Genomic DNA, 22,345 nt, shown 5'->3' with positions numbered 1-22,345 from the left:
CAGAATGAGTACCTATGTAGAAGGAAGGTGATGCTGAGGCAATAAGAGAAAACCCCTTTATGACACAGAGAAAACAATATCTATGATACACTTATGCCAAGAGACATTTAAGTCAAGGTAATCCCCAACAAAGATATGCAAATGTCTAAAAATCTGAGTGTTATCAAAAACAAACACATCAAGGAACTTGAAAAGGATCAAAGTTTTCTTTGCCTTGCTGAAGAATTTCATTGGTGGTGGATATAAGAGAAGTTGAAGTTTGTAAAAGACAAGGTTTCTTGAAGTGAAGGGCACAATGTAGTGCGTAATCACCAGAAAACTTATAAATAGTAATCTGTCAGTGGAAAAAAGGTTTTAATATACAAGAGGAATAGATGGGAGAAAGAACTGAACCTTTGAAAAAAAAAAAAAAAAAAAACAGCTTTAACTGAGAAATTTGAAGCCAGCCATCTATTATTACTGAGTGAAAGAATGGACAGAGAGAGAGAACTGGATACCCAACCAAAAAGAGTGGGTTACATTAGGCAAATCATAAAATGAAAGCTTGTTCAAAAGATGGAAGGGGATGCTGATCGTGGCAATGTTGTCTACTTCTCCGACGTGCGATGGTTAAGCCGTTGAAAAGTGCTCATGAGGATTTTTGAGTTACAAGATGCCATCCAAGAGTTCATGACAGCAAAAGGCAAGCCAGTACCAGAGTTCGACGATCTGAAGTGGTTGGCTGACTTTGCCTTCCTTACGGACATGTCTTCTCATTTGAATGAGTTAAATTTGAAGCTCCGGTCAAAAGATCAACTGGTGTATGTCCTGTTTAATCACATCAAAGCTTTTCAGATGAAATTAGAACTCTTTAAGTGCCAACTTCAAGACCAGAATTTAACTCATTTCCAAGGATTGTTGAAATTGCAGTTTGCAAAATATGCTCTTCAATATGTGGCTGCAATATCTCAACTCCAGACCGAGTTCCAAGATTTCTGTGCTCAAAAAAGGACCCTGAACATGGTAACTGTGAATGTGGAGACTCCAGGGGACCTCCAAATGGAAATCATTGACCTTCAATGTGAATCAGACGTGAAAATCAAATTTGATGAAATGTCTTCTCCTTTAATTTACCAAAAATATGTAGAAAGGGGAAAATTTGGCAGTTTAAGAATGTATGCAGCAAGAATCTTCTCCCTCTTTGGAAGCACATACTTTTTGCTTATAAATGCAGTTGGTTTCATTCTTTTAAAGTTAAACGATCCTTAGGTTTACAAAAGTTATTACATGGAGTCGAATTCAGAAACAACTCTCAAGGACAATATTTTGAAGTTGAAAAATTAAAAGAATCACATTATAGTAAAGTGCATGGAACAACACTGCAACTGGTTTTAAGTGTTCTTACTCAACAAATTTTCCCTGAATTCGGGCCTAAAAGTGGTATTAAGACTTGTCTATTGTATGGCCTGCGACGTGTACCAAATTTTCAAATTGGCCTGTCTTCCAAAAGGTTCGGCACCCTTGCCCTAGACTATATTTTCAGGCTAACAAATTCAGGATCAACTTAGAGGATTCTTCAGGTAAACTTCTCTTACAGAATGTCGGTTTTGTAGAAGATATCGTGCTTATTGACGATAGCATTACACTGGCGCAAAAACATTTCAACAAGCTTTGCCAAATGGCAGAAATCTTTGGATGAAAAATCAACGGCAGCAAAACAAAAGTTCTTATAAACCAATTTTAAAAGGATCAATTCTTAATAGAACTGATCCTTTTAAAATGAAAGTTATAGACTAGAAGCAAGACTAGAAAAAATGAAAGTTATAGACTAGAAGTAAGATTTTCAATACCCAGGTGCATATATAAGTGATTCACTAAATGAAATTATCAAAAGAAAGCAAAAGGCTCTGCAGTTTCACTCAACTTTAAATAAAATATGGAAATTCACCCTACAGATACAAAGATAAGATTAAATAAGAGCAATGGTTTATCATTATTCCTATATGGTGCACAAACCTGAATGTTGCTACCAAAAAAGCTTCCAACATCATCAATAGTTCTGGCGCCTCCTGCCTTAGAACTCTACTAGGGTACTCCTGGAGGGACCATATTACCAATGCAACAATTTTAGAAGAAAGTCTTCAGGAACCTTTGGTGACAACTTTCCAAAAAACAAATGAACTGAGATGGCATGGACACCAACTTAGACATCTGCCAGCAGCTCACTTTATTCTGCTTGCTCTTTACAAACCAAAAAACGGCCATAGGAATTGAGGGAGATCCAAAATTCAACTGTAGCAGTATATCAACAAAATCCTTAAAGAATCTGCAGAATTATATCCTACTGACATTTTCCTATTAGCAGAAAAACTAGACAGACTCTGCTCTCACTCATACAATACTTTTCTTGTACCAGACTTGCCTATTTATGCCAGAACTGCTGGTGTGCTTGTAAAAAAAAAAAAAAAATTGTTTATATGTATGCTGTTTCCCTACTTACACTGTATTTTGTAAATATAATATGATGATTGTGGCTGTATTCATTAAAAAAAACATATTTAAGAAAAATTCACAGAATTTTTTAAAAATTATGATTTTAATGCAGTTTTATTATTTTTTGTGGGAAGAATCGATGGAGAAACTTTATGGTACCAACTTAAGCACATCAGTGAGAAGGAGCATTGACAGCTATGATGTGAGACCAGTTCATGTCATGCACTGTAAGAATCTCTCTCTCTAATCCACTATCGGTCTGTCTAATCCAAACACGGGCACTCCCTGACTTAGGTAATACTTGACTTATGGAAATTCGATTTTACGTAAGTTTTTGCTGGCCAGTGCGAACTTAAAAAAAATTGTGGAAACTTATTTTGCAATCATAAGATGGAGGTTGTTGTTGTTGTTTGGTTTTTAGGAGCATTAGCAACTAAGACCATATTGCTCGGGGGGATATGCGTGGTCATTCCCTGACTTTTCCGCATCCTCCGTATTTGGTGGTCACGGGCTCGAACCCCGGTCTAATCAAGAAGCGTGTGCTACGCACTGCTCTGCTCCTGCCCACCTGGTTATGGAGGCATCATGAAAATATTGTAATGTGAACCCAATAGCACATTGTGTGTTTTTTTTTTTTTTTTTGGTAATTCGTTTCCTCGGAAGTTGAAATTTTCGCTATATAACTAAGCTATTTATCTCTTAAAAGGTCATTTTTATAATGAAAAATTGTGCTACACTTTCATCGTTATCATATGTTCCATTATAAGAATCAATTTTGAACACCTTTGTGATATTTTTCTAAAACACATTTCTGGAGATCACTACCATTAAACAATAAAAACAATTTGCACTTTCCGGTTTACTGAGCTTTTCTGTCAATGCATCTAATTATAAACGGGTAGTAAACGCGATCTTATTGAATTTGCAATAATCTTGATAACTGGAATTGTTTGGGTTTTTACGTTATTATGGTGAAATGTGTTTCCCCTTCACTGAAATCTTCAATTTTCAGAATCTTCTTCATTCCTATTTACTTATTACAATGGTGAAAGGAAAGCGACCAACAGAAAGTGCAAGTGGTGGCAGTGCTAGGAAATGGAACAAAATTGATTTAGAAATGAGGATGAAAATGATTAAGAAGTATGAAGCAGGACAAAGTTTGTCATCTTTTGCATGGGAATTAGGTCTCACTGCTTCAACAGTGAATACTATTTTAAAGGACAGTGAGCGTATAAAAGAACATGTTAAAGGATCAATACATTTAAGATCAACAGTGATCACAAAGCAGCGTTCATGTGCTATATTGAAGATGGAAAAGCTATTAATAATATGGATAGAAAATCTGATTCAGAAGCAAATGACCCTGAATCTAATGGCCATTCAAGTAAAAGCAAAAAGTATTTATGAAGATATTAATATGGCGAACCCCAAGCCATGTCCATGGAAGGTTCATGGTGGTTTAATAGGTTCAAACATCACGCTATTTTCCACAACATTAAAGTGAAGTCGCCAGTAATGATTCTGCAGCTGCAGAGAAATTTTGTGATGTGTTGGAAAAGACCCCTTCTAAATTTCCACAGCCTTCAACCTCTGCAGAGTCATACTTATTAGCTGGAAACATTGATCCTGGCAACGATGCTCGAAAGGTAAAACTTGCTGATGTTATGCCTGTAACCTCTCTCTTTTTGTAATTTTTACTGCTCACGAGATAAAAAATTGAATAATTCTATTTACATATTTATCAAATTCAGCGTGCATAGTTGGGAGTGCTGCATAAGCATTTATGGAAATTCCGACTTACATGGAGTTCCAAGGAACGCAACTCTTACGTAAGTCGGGAAGTGGCTGTAGTAGATTAGAGACAGATTCTTACAATTCTCACTGAGAGAGAGAGAGAGAGAGAGAGAGAGAGAGAGAGAGAGAGTTATAATCTCTAAATGAAAATAATATGGCGTTAGCATAATGCTAATGCTAATATTCTTTCTGAGACTGGCTGTATTTTAAGCATTTTAATGGTGCTGTGAAACAAATCATTAACAGAACCAGAATACTAAACCAACTCGAGTATTAACTCCTTGGAAACTATAAAGGTCATCCAACTGAAAACTGTAAAAATTAATAAAAGTTGTATTTCATAAAAACAACAAAGAAACTATGCATGTTAATCCTCAGTGTAGATACCAATACATTCAACACACACTTTCTCTAATGCTGCATGTCTCGATTTCTTGAGAGAACAGGTTTTGTGACTGCTGTTAAAGCCATTTATGCACCTTGCCATCTTGTCCTTTGCATGTGATAAAACTGATATCGTTTTAATGTGTCATTTAGTGGCCAAAAGGTGATAATAACGAATATCTGGTGAACATGACGGATGAGGTAATGCCTCAAATTTTATCTCACACATCTCTAACTGTAGAATGGGAGTGGTGAGAATTATCATATTGCATGAGCATACCTGAGTACAGCAAACCACAGTATTTTCACTTATAACTGTTTCTCCTTTTTGTGATGAGAATATAATACGCAAGAATTTCATGGCTGATGCTTAGGTACACACTTTTTTTTGTTTGAGGTGGGCCTCTATGGTGCCACTCCTAAAAACCTATGTTTGTTTTATGATGTGTCACAGTGAGCCCTGGATTAATCTCCAATCATTGTGTGTTCTAAGAAGACACCTCCACTGTACTTGTACGGTGTGTGTAGAAAATTCAGAACACACATTATGTTATTGTCTGATCATCATTCTTTCAGTTTCAGAATTAAGCACAGAAGAATACACTGAGTACACACTTTTTGAATGTGCAATTCCTCGGTGATAGTGTGCTCTGAACCAGCACAATATTAATGTCTTGACAATTTCTCCAATAGTAATGTGATGAGCATGTCCTCTTCCACTGACATTGTGACTTTTGATCTCATGCGCATACCTTGTTCTTTCTGTTAATGCTTAATTCCTCACTGATGAAGTGACAGAAGGAACTGAAACAGTTGTTCAGGGAATGGTGAATGATTTCATATGTTTGATCCATAATCACAATTTTGAAAGCCTGGTTGTTGATCCTGTACTTCATACCAATCTGTATTTGATGTTTCCCTTATCCATGTCTGAAATGGTTGCACCCAGCTTGATAAAACAGTGGAAGTTTACTCAACTTTAGGTTTCTCTGTCAATGCATAGTTCCTTCCTTATTGGTGAAGTGCCAAAAATCACTAAAACAGCTGTCTAAGGCATGGCATATGGTTTCACATGTTTTCTAGTTTAGTTAATGTTTTTATAACCTTTATATCATTTTCTCACATACACCAATATCACTGTAACTAAGTCACTATAAGAATTGCAAAAACAATTTTGTTTTTATGATCCTTTTTATTATGAATACAATCTTAAAATAAATATATATTCTGGAGCTTTCAAAAGCCAAGGCTTTCTTCATCAGCGGATTATACATTCTGATTACAATACAAATTATACAATATAAATACACAACATGGCTGCCAGGTGGCAACATGTGACTACTGTCATAATCCCACCATGCTACCCGAAGTGTTTTTTGTCTGTATGGCTGCCACAGCACACAGGCTGCAAGAGCAGGTCATGGGGTTTTGTCAATGATATACAGGAATTTTGCTAGCAGGGAAAAGGAGGTGGTTATCCCTCTTTATAAGGCAATGGTCAGGCCACGCCTTGAGTACTGTGCACTGGCCTGGAGGCCTCATTTTAGGAAGGATGTAGATTTGCTTGAACATGTACAGAGAAGAGCAACAAGATTGGTGAGGAGAATGAAGGGATTCTCTTACCAAGAGAGGCTTAAGTTCTGCAAACTGCAGCGGCTGGAGACTAGGTGCCTAGTCTCCAGCCGCTACTGGAGATGATCGGATTGAGGTGTATAAGGCCTTGAATGGGCTGAGCACGCTGAATTCTGATGGGATTCTTCCACTTGTTCAGATTATGAATCTAAGGGGGAATAAATTCAAATTGAGAAAAGACAGATGTAGAATAGATGCGCGGAAATTTGCCTTTAGCCAGCGGGTGGTTAATTGCTAGAACAAACTTCCATCTGTCGTTGTGGAAGTTGATAGGTTAAATAAATTTAAGGAAGAACTGGACAAACATTTAGAGGGAATGGTTGTGTGAAATTTTTTTTTGGCTGATGCTACATAAGTTCATACGCTTGCTTTCTTGCATCACACGCCACGATTACTATTACATACTGCCTAAATAGAGAATCAACGGCAGGGACGCGCTATCTCTGATTTGTGCTTCGTAACCCTTCATGCCATTGATATATGAAGACTCTTGAGCCACTCTCAGTCATAAAGGCTATGTACTGTGCCCCCTGTCAACAATTACATGATTAGGGATATGAAATTGCCAGACAAAGTTGGCCACTTTCCCTCATGTGAACCACACTGAACTATCAAAATCAGCTTTCCTAATAACATTCCAGTGTTCCCTCACCCTGTCATTAATATGACAACCCATCTCTCAGACATATCATGTCTCACACTCTAGGATTTGGATCCTTTGGTTCCTGTACACTATCTGCTCTTGACTCCTCCAGAAGAGGAGTCTTAACCTGTGAGACCATTGCACAAAGCTTCCAGCTGGAAGTTGAACATAGCTGACATAGGCCAACATAAGTTAAAGATCCAATATTTTCCTATTAATTTCCACCCATCTATCCTCCAAGATACTGCAGTGCAACTATGCCTTTCCGCCAATGCTCTCACAATGCTATTCTTGTGCATCAGAACAGGAATTAATGCATAATTTGCAAACTGAACCCAAACACACAAGTACTGACTATCTACAAACTACAGACAGTCAATACTTAGTAGTCTTACAATGCCTGACCATTAGTTTTTTTTGACATCTCTCCATTGATAATTGGTCACATCCTACACAAGCACTGCAAGTCAGACAATGATAAATATGCTTGTAGGCTTTTGAGGAGACAGTAGTACAACTCTGAATGCAAGATGACATTGACTGACAGACAACACACTTTTAGCAAGGAATGATCATTGGTGACACATAAGCAGTTGGGCTGTATGTGTTTGTTTGTTATTTGGTTTTTAGGAGCATTAGCAACTAAGGCCATATTGCTCTGGGGATATACGGTGGTCATTCCCTGACCTTTCCACATCCCTCCGTATTTGGTGGTCACGGGCTCGAACCCCAATCTAATCAAGAAGCGTGTGCTACGCACTCTTGCTCCTGCCCACCTGGCTGTGGAGGCGACGGGCTGTATGTGACACTGCAATGGAACTAAGAAGACGAATGGCAATGAAATCTGTAAATGGAAGTGGACTGGTGCTAAAACTGCCAATAAACAACTCAGAAAACCTTTGAAGCCGACAAAATATGACAAGACAGCCTGCAAAGAATCATATACTTGGTATGCAGGTTGATATTTTTGCAGAACACAATGCCCTCAATGAGATGATTGGGGAACATGTCAGCACCAGTACAGAATGCTACATGATGTGTTACCATAGTTGTGCAGCCACGTATAACCTTGCCTAATTCCAAATGCTGTCTAGCTTGGTCTAAAGTTGGTTTACTGTCAAGAATGACAGTAGACCAATAAAAAAGCTGGGAAAGCTATCTGTTGAAATGTATCATCAGAACCATGAAGTTGATAGGAAGCAGCATGATGGTGCTGTTTTTTAATGGTTTGCCATGAGAATAGGTTTTAGACAAAACCACAAATGCTCACGTCTACCTAGATGATCTCGACAATAACGTGTAACCTAAGACGTGACATGTCGAGGAAGGCCCATATCTGTATCAGCAGGACAACACTCCTTGTTATATTGCTCAAATTGTGATGTACTGGTCTGAGGATATGAGCATTGAAATGTTGGACTGGCCAGCATATAGCTATGACCTCAACTCTATAGAGAACCCCCTGGATGAACTGGATAGTCAGGGGTATGCGAGCAAAGACTGCACAAAAAAAAAAAAAAAAAAGGAGCTGAACTGTTTACTTGCCACTTTGAAGGCCAAATGGCAAAAAATATCAAGGATATTTACAAAAAAAAAACTGGTGGAGCTTGTCCCCCACGGAGACTACTGTCTGCCATAAAGGTTAAAGGTTTCAGCATACATTAATGGTTGTTCTGTTAAAAAAAGGTTATTTGAAGATATGCAGGTGTCTGTATATTAATGGTTGCAATGCATATGAGCCAATTCTCTGCTAACCAAAAAATCCTAGAAAGATTGCCAGGGTGCTCTCCAAGTTGTTAAAATAATGCAACTTTATAACTTTCTTCTTTTAACATTAGTGTACTCCAAGTCTTGTGCCTTTTATCATTCCTTATATTTCGGGACTAGAAATATCTGTTTTGGTCTGGACTTGATTATGTTATATACCATTGTTGTCACTACACAAGCATTTAAGTCTTATAATTTGTAATGCAAATTATCCCTGGTATTCCAGTTAAATTAAATCCACTTAATACCAATTTAATGTTTGTTGTTCTCTTTATGCCTTGCAATGCTATTTTTTGAAAGATGCATAGTTCTAACTGCATATATCCCAGACATTCACTCTACATTTAAAATATATTTATTTACTTACCTTCACTAGACGTAGTATTGGAACTACTGTTACTGGAAACATTACTTATAATAGGAGCTGCTGCAGGAACCTCACTTTGAGGTTCATGCTGTTCTACAGAAGGAAGGCCCTATAAACACAAGTTACATGAAAAATCAGAGGGGGGAAAAGTTGAATATTAAAAATTTAGAATTTTCTCACGGGAATATATATACAGTAGAACCTGGATAAGGAATTCCCGTATAAGAAATTTTCTTCTGTACTAAGGTTTGGTTTCTTAAGTTCCAATTTCACCTCTATATATTGTAATGTATTATTTTCCCATGTAAGAAGCTTGCTGGGTAAAACATTTTCCCCCACACAAAAAGTTTGTGATAAAGAATACACAGTGTATTATTATAATGATGTTTTCCCACTTAATACGCTTTTTAAATATAGAAATTCTATTTTTTTAATATTAAAAAATATAAACATTTATTAATCAAATAAGTTAGTGTGTTGCATAATTTTAGTTCGTAGTAAACCACCGAAGTATGTGAAATGGCATCGTTTTTTACATCTCATATTGTGAATGCCTTCGCAACGAGTTGCCCTAATATTACACTACCTCCAAAAAGCAACGCTTCACCACCGAGAAAACTAATGTTGCTTATTCTCTGTGGATACCTCCCTCCCGGGTATTGGTATCCGCCGAGAATCCACCAGCAAACTGTTGCCTATTCAAGAACTAGATGACTGTTATTTGTATCAACATGTCAGGGAAAGTACTAGAGAAAAGAATATCCTAGACCTCATCATTACACATGAATCAGATGATATAACAGGGTTGACAGTAGAGGAACCAGTAGCAGGAAGTGATCACGGAGTTCTACGGTGGATGATGACGAGAGAGGTAGCAGAAGTAAAAGGCAAAGGAATGGGTTTTAATTTCAGAAAAGGAAATTACGATGCCTTAAGGTAGTACATAGCCTCTATTAACTGGGTAGATATCGCGCAGATAATGAATACAATTGAACTGTGGTACGCTTTTAAAACATTAATCACAGATGCCTTGAATGCGAAAAATATACCATTAAAAAAAATACTACACGAGAAGGGTTCCAAGTTGGATGAATAGTGAAGTTGCCACATTACTTGAGCAGAAAAAGGTGGCATGGAAAGGTTACAGAGCAATAAAAAGTACTGAAGCCTATAACAGCTACAAGGTGATGTGTAACAGAGCCACAGAAAAGGTTCGACAGGCAAAGGCAGTTTATGAGAAATCACTAGCAAACAGAGCAAAGAGAGGGGGGGGGATAAAGAATTCTTCACATATATAAATGCCAAGAAGAGCAGGACAAACTAGATCGGACCTTTACGTAAGGGAAAGGGGATAATATTAAATACACTAGCTGCCATTGCAGATGAACTCAACAGTTATTTTGCATCAATATTTACAAATGAAAAGCCTTTTGTGGCAATGGGAAATTGTGGGAGCGAAGTTAAAAAATATGTAATTAATAATATTGAAATTTCGCAAGATTATTTAATGAAAAAACTTTCGAGCCTACAGACCAGTAAGGCTCCTGGAGTTGATGGAATATACCCTATAATCTTAAGAGAGGCGGCAAGTGAGTGCATTGAACCATTGAGGCTAATTATGCGAGCATCACTAGACTCTGGGGAGATTCCATTGGATTAGAAAAGTGCAAATGTATCTCTCATACATAAGAGTGGCTCTAAAAGTGAAGTTGGAAATTATCGACCTGTCAGTCTGACTTCAGTAGTAGGGAAAATCATGGAGGCAATGATCAAGGGTGGAATTCAGGATCATTTGGATCGAATTGAAATTCTCAAGGATACTCAGCATGGTTTTGTAAAGGGAAAATCATATTTAACAAATCTGGTTCGCTATTTCGAAAGGATCACTCACGAGCTGGATTTAGGGAATAATTTAGACATTGTTTATTTAGATTTCGGCAAAGCTTTTGACTCAGTCCCACATGAGCGGTTGCTTTATAAGCTAGAACAGGTTGGAATCACTGGGAAAATCCTTAGATGGATAGAAGGATGGCTTCAGGGCAGGAGGCAGAGGGTTGTGATAAATGGCTATTCCTCAGATTGGGTTGATGTAAGAAGTGGGGTTCCCCAAGGATCAGTATTAGGACCATTGTTGTTTTTAATTTTCATAAACGACATTGATGAAGGAATAGAGGGTGTGATGTCTAAATTTGCAGATGATGTTAAAATTGGTAGAGTAGTTAATGATCACTGTCAAGCTGAGCTTCTTCAGAGAGACCTAGATAGACTTCAGGAATGGTCAGAAAAATGGCAGCTGTGCTTTAATCCAACAATGTGTAAGGTATTACACCTGGGAAATAGTAATCCCAAAAAAACTTATTCACTTGGTGGAGTTCAACTAAACTCAGTACTGGAGGAAAGGGACTTGGGTGTTACGATACGGTCAGACATGAAATTCTCTGAGAATTGTAAACAGTTTGCAAGGAAGGCCCATGGTGTCCTATCGATGATCTTTCGAACTTTTGCAAGTAGAGATAGGGACGTGATAATCCCATTATATAAGGCTTATGTTAGACCACACTTGGAATACTGTGTTCAAGTATGGAGACTGCACCTAAAGAAAGACATAGAGCTTCTTGAAAGGGTGCAAAGAAGGGTAACTCGCCTGGTGAGATTGGCAAAAGGGCATCCTTATGAAGAAAGACTTTGAATATGTGGGTTGCAGAGTTTGCAAACTAGACACTTTAGAGGAGATTTGATTGAGCTATGGCTTATGCTGCACCAGCCAAAAAAAAAAAAAACAATGATAAAGACAAAAAAATAAAACAAAATAAATAACTAAATAATAATAATTAATAAAAAAAAAAAAAATATATCATCCTATGCACTATAAATATCATCCTCTCAGAGCCTTAAACATCCTATGTTTAAGGCTCTGAGAGGCATCAGTAAAATGAATGAGGACAAAATTTTCAAGATTATAAATGATGCTAGAACTAGGGGACATAAATTCAAGTTATGGGGGGAAATGTTTAGATTGGACTGCAGGAAGTTTTATTTTAGCCAGCGAGTTATAAATTACTGGAATAAGTTGCCTTCATGGGTGGTAGAGGTCGACAGTTTGTGGAAATTCAAAGGTCACCTGGATAGTACTTTCGGGTAAGGGAAGTGCATAGGATGATATTTTTTTTAATTTTTTTTATTAATTATTATTATTTAGTTATTTATTTTGTTTTATTTTTTTGTCTTTATCATTGTTTTTTTTTTTTTTTTTGGCTGGTGCAGCATAAGCCATAGGCTTTCTTGCACCATGCGGCCGTTACTAATACTAACCCAGTGTTGAAGCGTTGCTTATTCTAGGTAGTTCAATATCAGGGCAACTCGTGAAGGCATTCACAATATGAGATCACAAAAACGATGCCACCAACTTCTTTGGTTAGTCAATTTTCCGTAGTCTGATGCTTTCAGCCTTAAAACCCTTTTAGTATAAAAATTTTAATATAATGGAAGTGACATATTGCAATTGTTTTCATCGATATCCATAATTGGATATGTAGACCAAGTGAAGCATTTGCCATTAAGTTCTGATTTTTCTGAACAGTTCTGAATTATTTAGTGGATTGTTCTCTGTCTTATTGTAATTGTGACCTTTTAAGGTATGTTGAAACTCCAAAGGACCTCATCCTTCCAACTTAGCAATGAGTTTAATGAACACAATGTTAAGCAATTAGAAATTTTGAGTTTAAAAATGTTTCCCACAGGCAGAGTAAAATATTTATAAATTCTGAAATAGTACTTATAAATGATCTTTAACTTATGTATGTATATCTTTTCATTTTCATTTGAGTAGTTAATATTTCATACCCTTAAGTCATTTTCCCTTCTATGAAGTTCTAAATCTCCAGTCCCCTGGAAAACTTCTTATCCAGGTTCTACTGTATATGCATTTTCCCACAGGAATTATACAAATTGTAATTTGTTGCTAATTAAAAACAAAGCAATTTAACTAGTTGATTGTTTTTGAATAATTTTTTTTTAAAATTTAAACTCAGTATAATTAAGTGGGTTTTTAATTTGCAGATTAACAGATTATTGGAATCTATTAGAATTAGATCTAATGAAATTTTTGATCAATTGACCAATTACTGGTCCTGATCACATCAGATAAGAGCACTTCTACTGTAATTCTAACAGATTATACCAGCCTAGATAGATTTTAATGTTTTCATGGTCTTTTTATGTGAAATTTAAGGCTAATTCTAAAAATCTAAATCATTTTTACCCATCAGGTATAGCTTTTTTACCGACAATAAGGACTTTTTTCTTAAATACACACACACACACAAAAAAAAAAGGTATATATTTTATTAGAACTCCAAGCACAAGAAGATAAAAGAAGATACATGTTGACACTAACTTTTTCTGTGATTGTAATTTTCAGAAAATACGTATGAAGAAGAACAGTTTATTCTGAGTTGGAAGTCGGACAGTAAAAGGATGCTGACTGGTTATGACACATGTTCTTCCATAATTCCAGCTCTCCCTTCCAAACAGCAGGAACCAAAGAACAGTGCCCATGGAAGTATCTATAGAAGAGACATGCAGCAGACACAGAATGTCTATGAGACAGAGAGTGGAAAGATTCGTATTAGTATTGGCTATGTGGTGCAAGGAAGCCTAAGGCTTATGCTGCACCACAAAAAAAAAAAAAAAAAAAAAAAAAAAGGATAAAATAATAAAATTAAACAAAATGAATAAATAATAAAAGAAAAGGAAATAGACAACTTATGCACTTCCCTCCTCCCATTGTTAACTATCAAGCTGACCTTTGAATTTCCTCAAACTGTCAGCCTTGACCACCTGTGTAGGTAACTTATTCCAATAATTTATACTTGCTGGCTAAAATAAAACTTCCTGCAATCCAGTCTAAACATCTTCCCCTATAACTGGAATTTATGGCCCCTAGTTCTAGAATCATTTATAACCATGAAAATTTTGTTCTCATTCATTTTATTTTTGCCTCTCAGAGCTTTAAACACCTCAATCAAGTCTCCTATATGGTGCCTAGTTTCCAAGCTGTGCAACTCACGTATTCAGCCCTTCCTCATATGGATACACTTTTGCTGATCTCACCAAGCAAGTTACCATCTTTGCTTTGGACCCTTTCAAGAAGCTCAATGTCTTTTTTTAGGTGCGGTCTCCACACCTGAACACAGTATTCCAAGTATGGTCTAACAATAGCCTTATATAATGAGTTATGATGTCCTTATCTCTACTAGCAAATGTTCGATAAATCATCGATAGGACACCACGGGCCTTCCTTGCAACCTGTCTACAATGCTCATTAAACATCATGTCTGACCATTTCGTATCATAACTTCCAAGTCCCTTTCTTCCACTACTCAATTAGTTCAACTCCACCAAGTGTATAAATTATTTTGTGGTTGCTGTTTCCCAGGCGTAAGACCCTGCATTTTGCTGAATTAAAGCACAGTTGCCCCTGTTTTGATCATCCCTGAAGTATACCTAGGTCACTCTAAAGAAGCTCTGCTTGGCAGTGATCATTAGCTACTCTACTGATCTTTACATCATCTGCAAATTTAGAAATCATGCCCTCTATTCCTCCATCGATGCCATTTAAGAAAATCAAGGACAACAGTGGTCCCAATACTGGTCCTAGGGGAACCCCATTTCTTACATTAACCCAATCTGAGGAATAACCATTTACCATAACACTACCTCCTGCTCTGAAGCCATCCTACTATCCATCTAAGGGTTTTTCCTGTGATTCCAACTGCTCATGTGGGACTGAGTTAAATGCTTTGTTGAAATCTAAATAAACAATGTTGAATTTATTCCATAAATCCAGCTCATGAGTGATCCTGCCAAAATAGCTAATCAGATTCGTTAAACACGATTTTCCCTTTACAAACCATATTGTGCATCCTTCAGAATTCCATTTCTATCTAAATGATCCTGAATTCCACCCTTGATCATTGACTCCATGAATTTCCCTACTACTGACATTAGATTGACTGTTTGGTAATTTCCTACTACACTCTTAGAACCACTTTTATGTATTGGCACTTTTCCAATCCAAAGGAATCTCTCCTGAATCCAGCGATCTGTTGTTTGTTGATTGGTTTTTTTAGGAGCATTAGCAACTAAGGCCATATTGTTCTGGGATATGCGGTGGTCATTCCCTGACCTTTCCGCATCTGGTGGTGACGGGCTCGAACCTCGGTCTAATCAAGAAGCATGTGTTATGCACTGCTGCTCCTTCCCACCTGGGTACGGAGGCACCCAAATCCAGCGATGCTCTCATAATTAGCCTTAATGGTTCAATGCACTCGCTGCCTACCTAAAAAATTATATGGTATAGGCCATCAACCCCAGGAACCTTACTTGCCTATAGGCTTGAAAGTTTTTTCATTAAATAATCATGTGAAATTCAATATCATTACATATTTTTCAAATTCACTCCTATAATTTCCCATTGACATAGATGGTTTTTCTTCTGTAGATATTGATGCAAAGTAACTGCTGAGTTCATCTGCAACATCAGCCGGGGATGTATAATAAATACTATACCACGTCCATTACATAATGGTCTTATCTGATTTGTCCTTCTCTTCTTTGCATTTGTGTGTGAAGAGTGAAGTTCCTTATAGCCACACTTTGCTCTCTTTGCCAGTGATTTCTCATAATCTGCCTTTACCAGCCTAACCTTTTCTGTGGCACTATTACAGTTCAATTTGTAGCTGTTATAGGCTTCAGTATTTTCTGTTGCTGTGTAACTTTTCCATGCCATCATTTTATACTCAAGTAATCTGACAAGTTCATTATCATCATTTAATACAACTTGGAATCCTGCTTATGGAGTATATTTTTAATGGTATATACATATTCAAGGATTCTGCGATTAATGCTTTAAAAGTATACCATACTTCAATTGCATTTGCTCTCTGTGAGATATCTACCTAGTTAATAGAAGCCACGTAGCACCTTAAGCTCTTGTAATTTCTTTTCCTGAAAATATAACCCATTCCTTTGCCTTTAATTACTGCTACCTCTCTTCATTGTCCACTGTAGAACTCGGTGATCACTTCCTACTACTGGTTCCTGTACTGTCAGCCCTAATATGTCATCTGATTCATGATTGATGATCAGGTCTAAAATATTCTTTTCCCTATTACTTTCCTTGACATGCTGATATAAATAAAAATTATAGTTGATTTAAAAATGTTGTCACCCATGTAGAGTTTCCTTCCTATTTGCTCCAATCAATTGGAGGGAAATTAAAATCACCCATAATAAGAAATTCACGCTTACTTGCCCATTCCATTTGCATGTAGAGGCGCTCATCATAATTTTCACAATCACCTGGCCTGTATTTTACTCCCACTCATTATACCTTTGCTTCCAACTATCTCACACTGTACAGATTCTATATTAGCATGCAAAGTGTCTGAATCCGGGAAAGCTTTCATCATGCTCAGGCTACTTTCGATAAGAAACACGGCCCCATCATCCCTTCTACCTTCCCTATCCTTCCTAAATACATTATACACTGTGCTGCCACTTTATTAGGTACACCTACTTAGTAGGGTGTTGAGCCTCCTTTAGCCTTCAAAACATCCTGAATTCGTCTAGGCAAGGATTGAACAAGATGCTGAAAATGTTGTGCAGGAATGCAGTACCGTGCAGTACCGTGCAGACATGAGTGTGTCATGCAGTTCCTTGAGATTCGACAGAGGTGTAGGCCTGCAGCGAAACAGCCCTTTCCAGCTCATTCCAAAGATGTTCAATAGGATTGAGATCTGGGGACTGAGCAGCCCACTGCAGCAAAGAAAAGTCATTGTCATGTTCCTGGAACCATTCCATAGTCATTCGGGCTTTGTGCACTGGTGCATTATCCTGCTGGAAGTAACCATCTGACTGAGGATAAACTGTCAACATGAACAGATGCACTTGGAATTCAGAAGTAAATCTATGGGTATAAATGGACCCAACGTGTGCCAAGAACACATTCCTCCCACCACCTTTGCACAGTAGTCATCAAACATGATGGGTTCATGTTGTTTTCGCCAAATTCTGAGCTTTCCATCACCATGATGCACCAGGGACTTCGACTTGTCAGACCAAGCAACTATTTTCCAATCCTCGATAGATCAGTGCTGGTGTTGCTGTGCCCACAGGAGGCATGCTCTCTTGTTCTTCATTGATAACAAAGGTACACAATGTGGTCGACAGGTGTTGTAGCCCATTCGCAACAAAGTGTGACTAGTGGTCCGCTGCGATATCTCGTTCTGGCACCAAGGTTGTATTCTGACGTGATGTGTGACATTGTGGCCCGTCTGCACAATTCTAGCCATCCTCCTCTGACCTCTCTCTCTCTCTCTCTCTCATCAACAAGCGATTTTCTTCCAGAGGAGTGCCGTTGAGAGGATGTTTTCTGTTCGTTGCACCATTTTTGATACACCCTTGAAACTGTGGTGCGTGAAAAGTTCAGGAGAACTGCCATTTCAGAGATGCTTTGTCCAGCATGTCTTGCACCTACTATCATGCCACGTTCGAAGTCTGTTAGATCACTCCTTTTCCCCAGTCTTGCTACAGTTTGTACGCTTAACTGATACTAGAGAGGTTGTGCTGCTGCATTTATATCCACAACTGTGGTCATGTGACTTGCAACGTTGTGGGACAAACTATTTGTGTACACAGCAGGGGTATACCTAATAAAGTGGCAGCACAGTGTATATGCTGTACTGAAACTCATCATCCCCTATTTCTGGATGACACCATGTTTCCGTAAGCCCCATTACATTAGCATTACTTATCCTAAACAGTGGCTTGAATAAAAACATCTTATTGATGACACTTCTGATATTGCTGTATAAACAATTAAGATTTAGCATTCTTGTATAGTTAACTACCCTTGACACACCCACTGAAATTGTTTTAGCTTGCTTCCCTGGCATTAGCTACCTGCTCACTTGAAATGTTTCTGCCCTCAGAACATCTTCCTGACATGATCTGTTGCGGTATATGCAAGTGTTACCCTAACCAATATGATTAGATAAATGCATATCTATATTACTTTGTCCCTCCCAAAACTAGCAGTTTCTCTGAACCCTTAAGGTATCCTCAATAATACTGGCAAAAACCCTTGCACCACCTTCGTTTAAATGTATGCTGTCTCTAAAAAACAGATTCCTTCTACCTAAAAGTGCAGGCCAAGCTGATAAAAATCCCCCCCCCAAAAGCCATGCTGAGTCCTTCAAGTCTTGAGTTAATCCACAAGGCTTTCAGCACATAATCCTCCTACCATGCCTAGGCAGAATTGCAGACACATAGACATTGATCTAACTCACAGTATTTCTTCAGCATGGTCCTATATTTCTCTAACAAATCGTCCGATTGTGTATGCCTAATATCATTAGTTCCCACATGAATAATATTCTCTTTACCCCCCTTAAAATCTGACAGTTTGTTAGTGACATCATTAATTGTTGCTCCTGGCAGCACACATACACTGATTCTTGTCCACCTATCCTTATTACAAAAAATATTTCCCATTTCCCTAACAATGGAGTCTTCTAACAGAAGTAAGTCCTTTTGAACCAGAGCAGTTTGCACCTGGCCTATCTCTTCTGGGGCCCAAATCGGTAGTGCATCGGTAGTGTATTGTTTTATTATTATAATATATATATATATATATATAATGTGTGGTTTGTAGAATAAATAAAGTGTCTGTGAAAATGGAAATTAAAAGTACACAAGGTGCCAGAACTAAGAGAAGTTTAAGGGATAGTAGGAAGTGGAAGTGAAGTAGTGGTTAAACAAGTGAAAGAATAGAATATAGTAGATGAATACACATAGCCAGGAAATTCATCAGGGGACTACTCCTGACCATATATCAGGCAGTGTGTTTCCAAACTTGTCTATAGTATTAGAAAAAGGGGGGGGGCAAATATGTATGCTTTTATCGTAATACTAGTAGACAAGGTAGTCCCTTACGCAGTGTAAAAAATGTAAATTAAAATAAATACAAATATATACAAATTTAACAAAAGTGTAATGTGGAATATAATACAAATGTATGTGAAGTGCGGAAGGGGTGAAAGGTAATGAAAAAGTATAGACAAGCAAATAGTACAGGGAATGGCAAATTCAGGGGAGGGGGAAGGGAGAAAGGATGTTCAAAATAAGGCGAAAATAGTGATAGGATTGAGGATAGATGGAACGTTCGCATCACCTTTGTATTGCACTAATAGCTTTATGAATGGGGGAAAAAAATATAAAAAGACAGTATAAAGAAAAAAAGTGTAGAGAAAAAGTAATTAAAAATACTGAACTTACTGGGTGTGTAAGGCCCAACCTTAAAGAAAGGGTTCTGGTATAAGCAGGCGTTAGTAAAAATGATTGTTAATACCATAGGCTTGTAGAGAAGAAAGGAAATCAAAACGAAAACTAAAGGTTATCTGGAGTCATTAAGTAGAGCGGAGGAGCGACGTACACAGCCAAGATGCGAAAGGGAGAAACAACGACAAGTGATCGAGTTTTTATAGATTTAGAGAAACAGATAGGGATGACCTCTATCGTTTAAAAAAATTTGGGAAAGATGGCCTAAAAACATGAAACGTCAGACAGAAGACCGCGGATACCAAAATGTGAAGGAACACGCAAAACAGAAAATAGAACAAGAATAATTCTGAACTACAGGAGACAAAAATCCGGTAAAATTTAGATGATCAGATAACAGGGTTTATAGATTACGGCTCCAAATTTTCAAGATGACAAACCACGACAGAAAGAGAAAAGCACAGTTAGGCACATCTGCAGTTGATTGGAGGTAGTAGTAGTAGTAGTGGCATGTGATGCAAGAAAAGAAAGCAAGTGTATGAGCTTATGCAGCATCAACCAAAAAAAAAAAAAAAAAAAAAAAAACACACACACCATTAGTGAATCCATTGATGAGCGTGACAAAAAAATCGGGAAGCGAAAAACTTTTGATGGAAACAGAATTAAAAACCTTGAAGAAGAATTTTCGTATCCAATGATAAAATTTATTCACCAAATAAAAGGCCTGGTTAAATGATGCAAGGCTACCATATAGACAGTAGATAGGAGACCGGTGTCAGAGAAGCAAAGTGTCAAACCTAGTGGTTGTAATCAGGGAAGAGACACACTTCATAAGTTCAGGAATAAAAAGCCATACGTACAAGATTCCAAAAAGATTTTTTTTTTTTTTTTGATTTGGTAGTTATTGGCGCATCGGCTTCTGTGGCCATATTGCACCTCCTAAGGTTTTTGCAGTACTTTGATCCAAGCCCGAGGCGGGAATCGAACCCGCGACCTTTGGGTTGCCGGGCAGGTACTTTACCCACTCGGCTAGCCCGGTCGGCGATTCCAAAAAGAAGAGGATGAATTCAAACTAAACGCGTGAAAAAACTTAGAGAGTAAAGCAACAGTAATCTCATTCCGAAAAGGAACCTTAAATGGAAGTCACGAATAGTGATTACTAACTAAGTAGCAGAAATCCCACCAAATAATATACAACTGTACAATACCTTTAACACGGACAGGTGCCAAGTAAATTGAAATTGAATTTATTTTGAAAAAGGGAGGTATATTATTATTTAAAAGCTTGTTATAAAAAACTTTTATTGCTTTGCTGAAAAGGATATGGTTACTGCATATGTTGGCTAATCTGATGGCTTGAACACAAATGGTATTTTTGTGAATTTTTTTGGAAATATTAGATTGCCAATTTGTGAGGTAAATGACCTCAAAAGTTAAAATACAGTAAACCCCCGCTATTCGTGGTATCTGTATTTGCGTATTCGCGGTCCCTGATTTAATATAAAATGAAACCTAAAAAAAATGTGAATTTTAAAGCGCCGTGAACATTTTCCGCCATATAAAAACATGGGCGTGGCTAAAATTATCTTTCCTGGTCAAAACAGCACTCAGTGGGTGGTGTGTGTGTGGGGGGGGGGTGACAAAATCGCGAGCATGGATGTTTCTCGATAATCCTTGTTCAGTATGTGTTATGCGCTTGTCATGGAAGGTTTCCTCGTTTGCTTTTAATTTATATGCTTAAGTGATAAATCTACCGTTTTGCAGTGTTAAACAGACTTTTTCGAGTGTGTTAATGGAAGAAAGTGACTTTATTGTGGACAAGTTCTTTCTAACCCGTACAAAAATATGACTACGAATAACAAGGGAAATGTGAAAAGATCAAAGAAGGAGATGACATTAGCGAATAAAATTGAGTTATTAGACAAAATTTCTAATGGTGAAAGTGTCTCCTTAGTGGCAAAACATTATAAAATCAATGAGTCAACGGTATGATCAATCAAAAAATTGGAAGAAAAAATCCGCCGTAGTGTCCGTGAAAACGTGCTAATTGCTTGAAAAATTTGCTCTGTAGCTCATGATGTTAAATTAGAAAAAAAAAAATGGAAAAAGCTTTAAATCTGTGGATAGAAGACCAAACTCAAAATAAAATTCCCTTAAGTTCACTCATCATTTGTGAAAAGGCAAAACTCCTTTATCGACACTAACGAAACTGGTGATAGCACTGGCGGGATAAGGTTTTTAGTTAGCAAAGGTGCTGGTTTGAAAGATTTGTTTGAAATTTCTAATAAATATTACACTTAATATTAAATTGTTTCTTATTTTCATTTCGATGCCATATGCTTGCATTTCTAATGGTCATATTATGAAGGTACATATAATACAAATATAGACAAAATTTTAGACTAGTTTTTCTTATATATTTCATACTTTGGAACGGAACCCCTTTATTACTATGGGAGCCATAACTCAGTATTCGTGGTATTTCTCAGGAATGTGATCCCCGCGAATAGTGGGGGTTTACTGTAGTTTCTTTTGTCATAAATGTCAATAAGATGAGGAACTGCATCACTGCAGAGTGTAATCTTCAGATCAAGGAAGTTGGCTGTGCAATTATCAACATTTTCTTTATTGAGTTTAAGTTCAGAGGGGTAAATATTTGCAGCTAAGCGTTCAAAGTCAGAATTTAAAACTAAGATGTCATCAACATACTGGAAGGCTAAAAATTTATGATTGGGATTGCTGGTAAAAAATAATTCCTCATAGTAGTGTAAAAACAAGTTAGAGACAAGGCTGGAAATTTGTGAACCCATGGGAACTCCAATTATTTGTTTGTATGCAAAGATTAACGAGGTTGTCCCAAGTACTCTTATGGATATTAAGTTTTTCATGGTTTTTGTTGAACAATTGTTTTAGCACAAACACGAGTAGGTTGAGTGGGATGGAAG

The 22,345-nt window shown here is 37.3% G+C and overlaps 1 protein-coding gene across 7 annotated transcripts in view; it reads right to left on the bottom strand.

Annotated features, from left to right (window-relative positions):
• The window catches only part of LOC150078499 (lysine-specific demethylase RAD23A-like), a 280,618-nt gene that overhangs the window by 22,808 nt on the left and 235,465 nt on the right, over positions 1–22,345 (bottom strand). For all 7 annotated transcript variants that reach the window (XM_090385146.1, XM_090385152.1, XM_090385149.1 and 4 more), the window contains one exon: positions 9,060–9,168. In XM_090385146.1, the coding sequence (XP_090241272.1) occupies positions 9,060–9,168 (109 nt within the window). The remainder of the gene's footprint in view (positions 1–9,059; positions 9,169–22,345) is intronic.

This window comes from Mastigoproctus giganteus, chromosome 11 (assembly GCF_048544385.1).
Source record: "Mastigoproctus giganteus isolate SK-2022 chromosome 11, ASM4854438v1, whole genome shotgun sequence".
NCBI classification, from domain to species: Eukaryota; Metazoa; Arthropoda; class Arachnida; order Uropygi; family Thelyphonidae; genus Mastigoproctus; species Mastigoproctus giganteus.
This window is presented reverse-complemented; position numbering and strand designations above follow the sequence as displayed.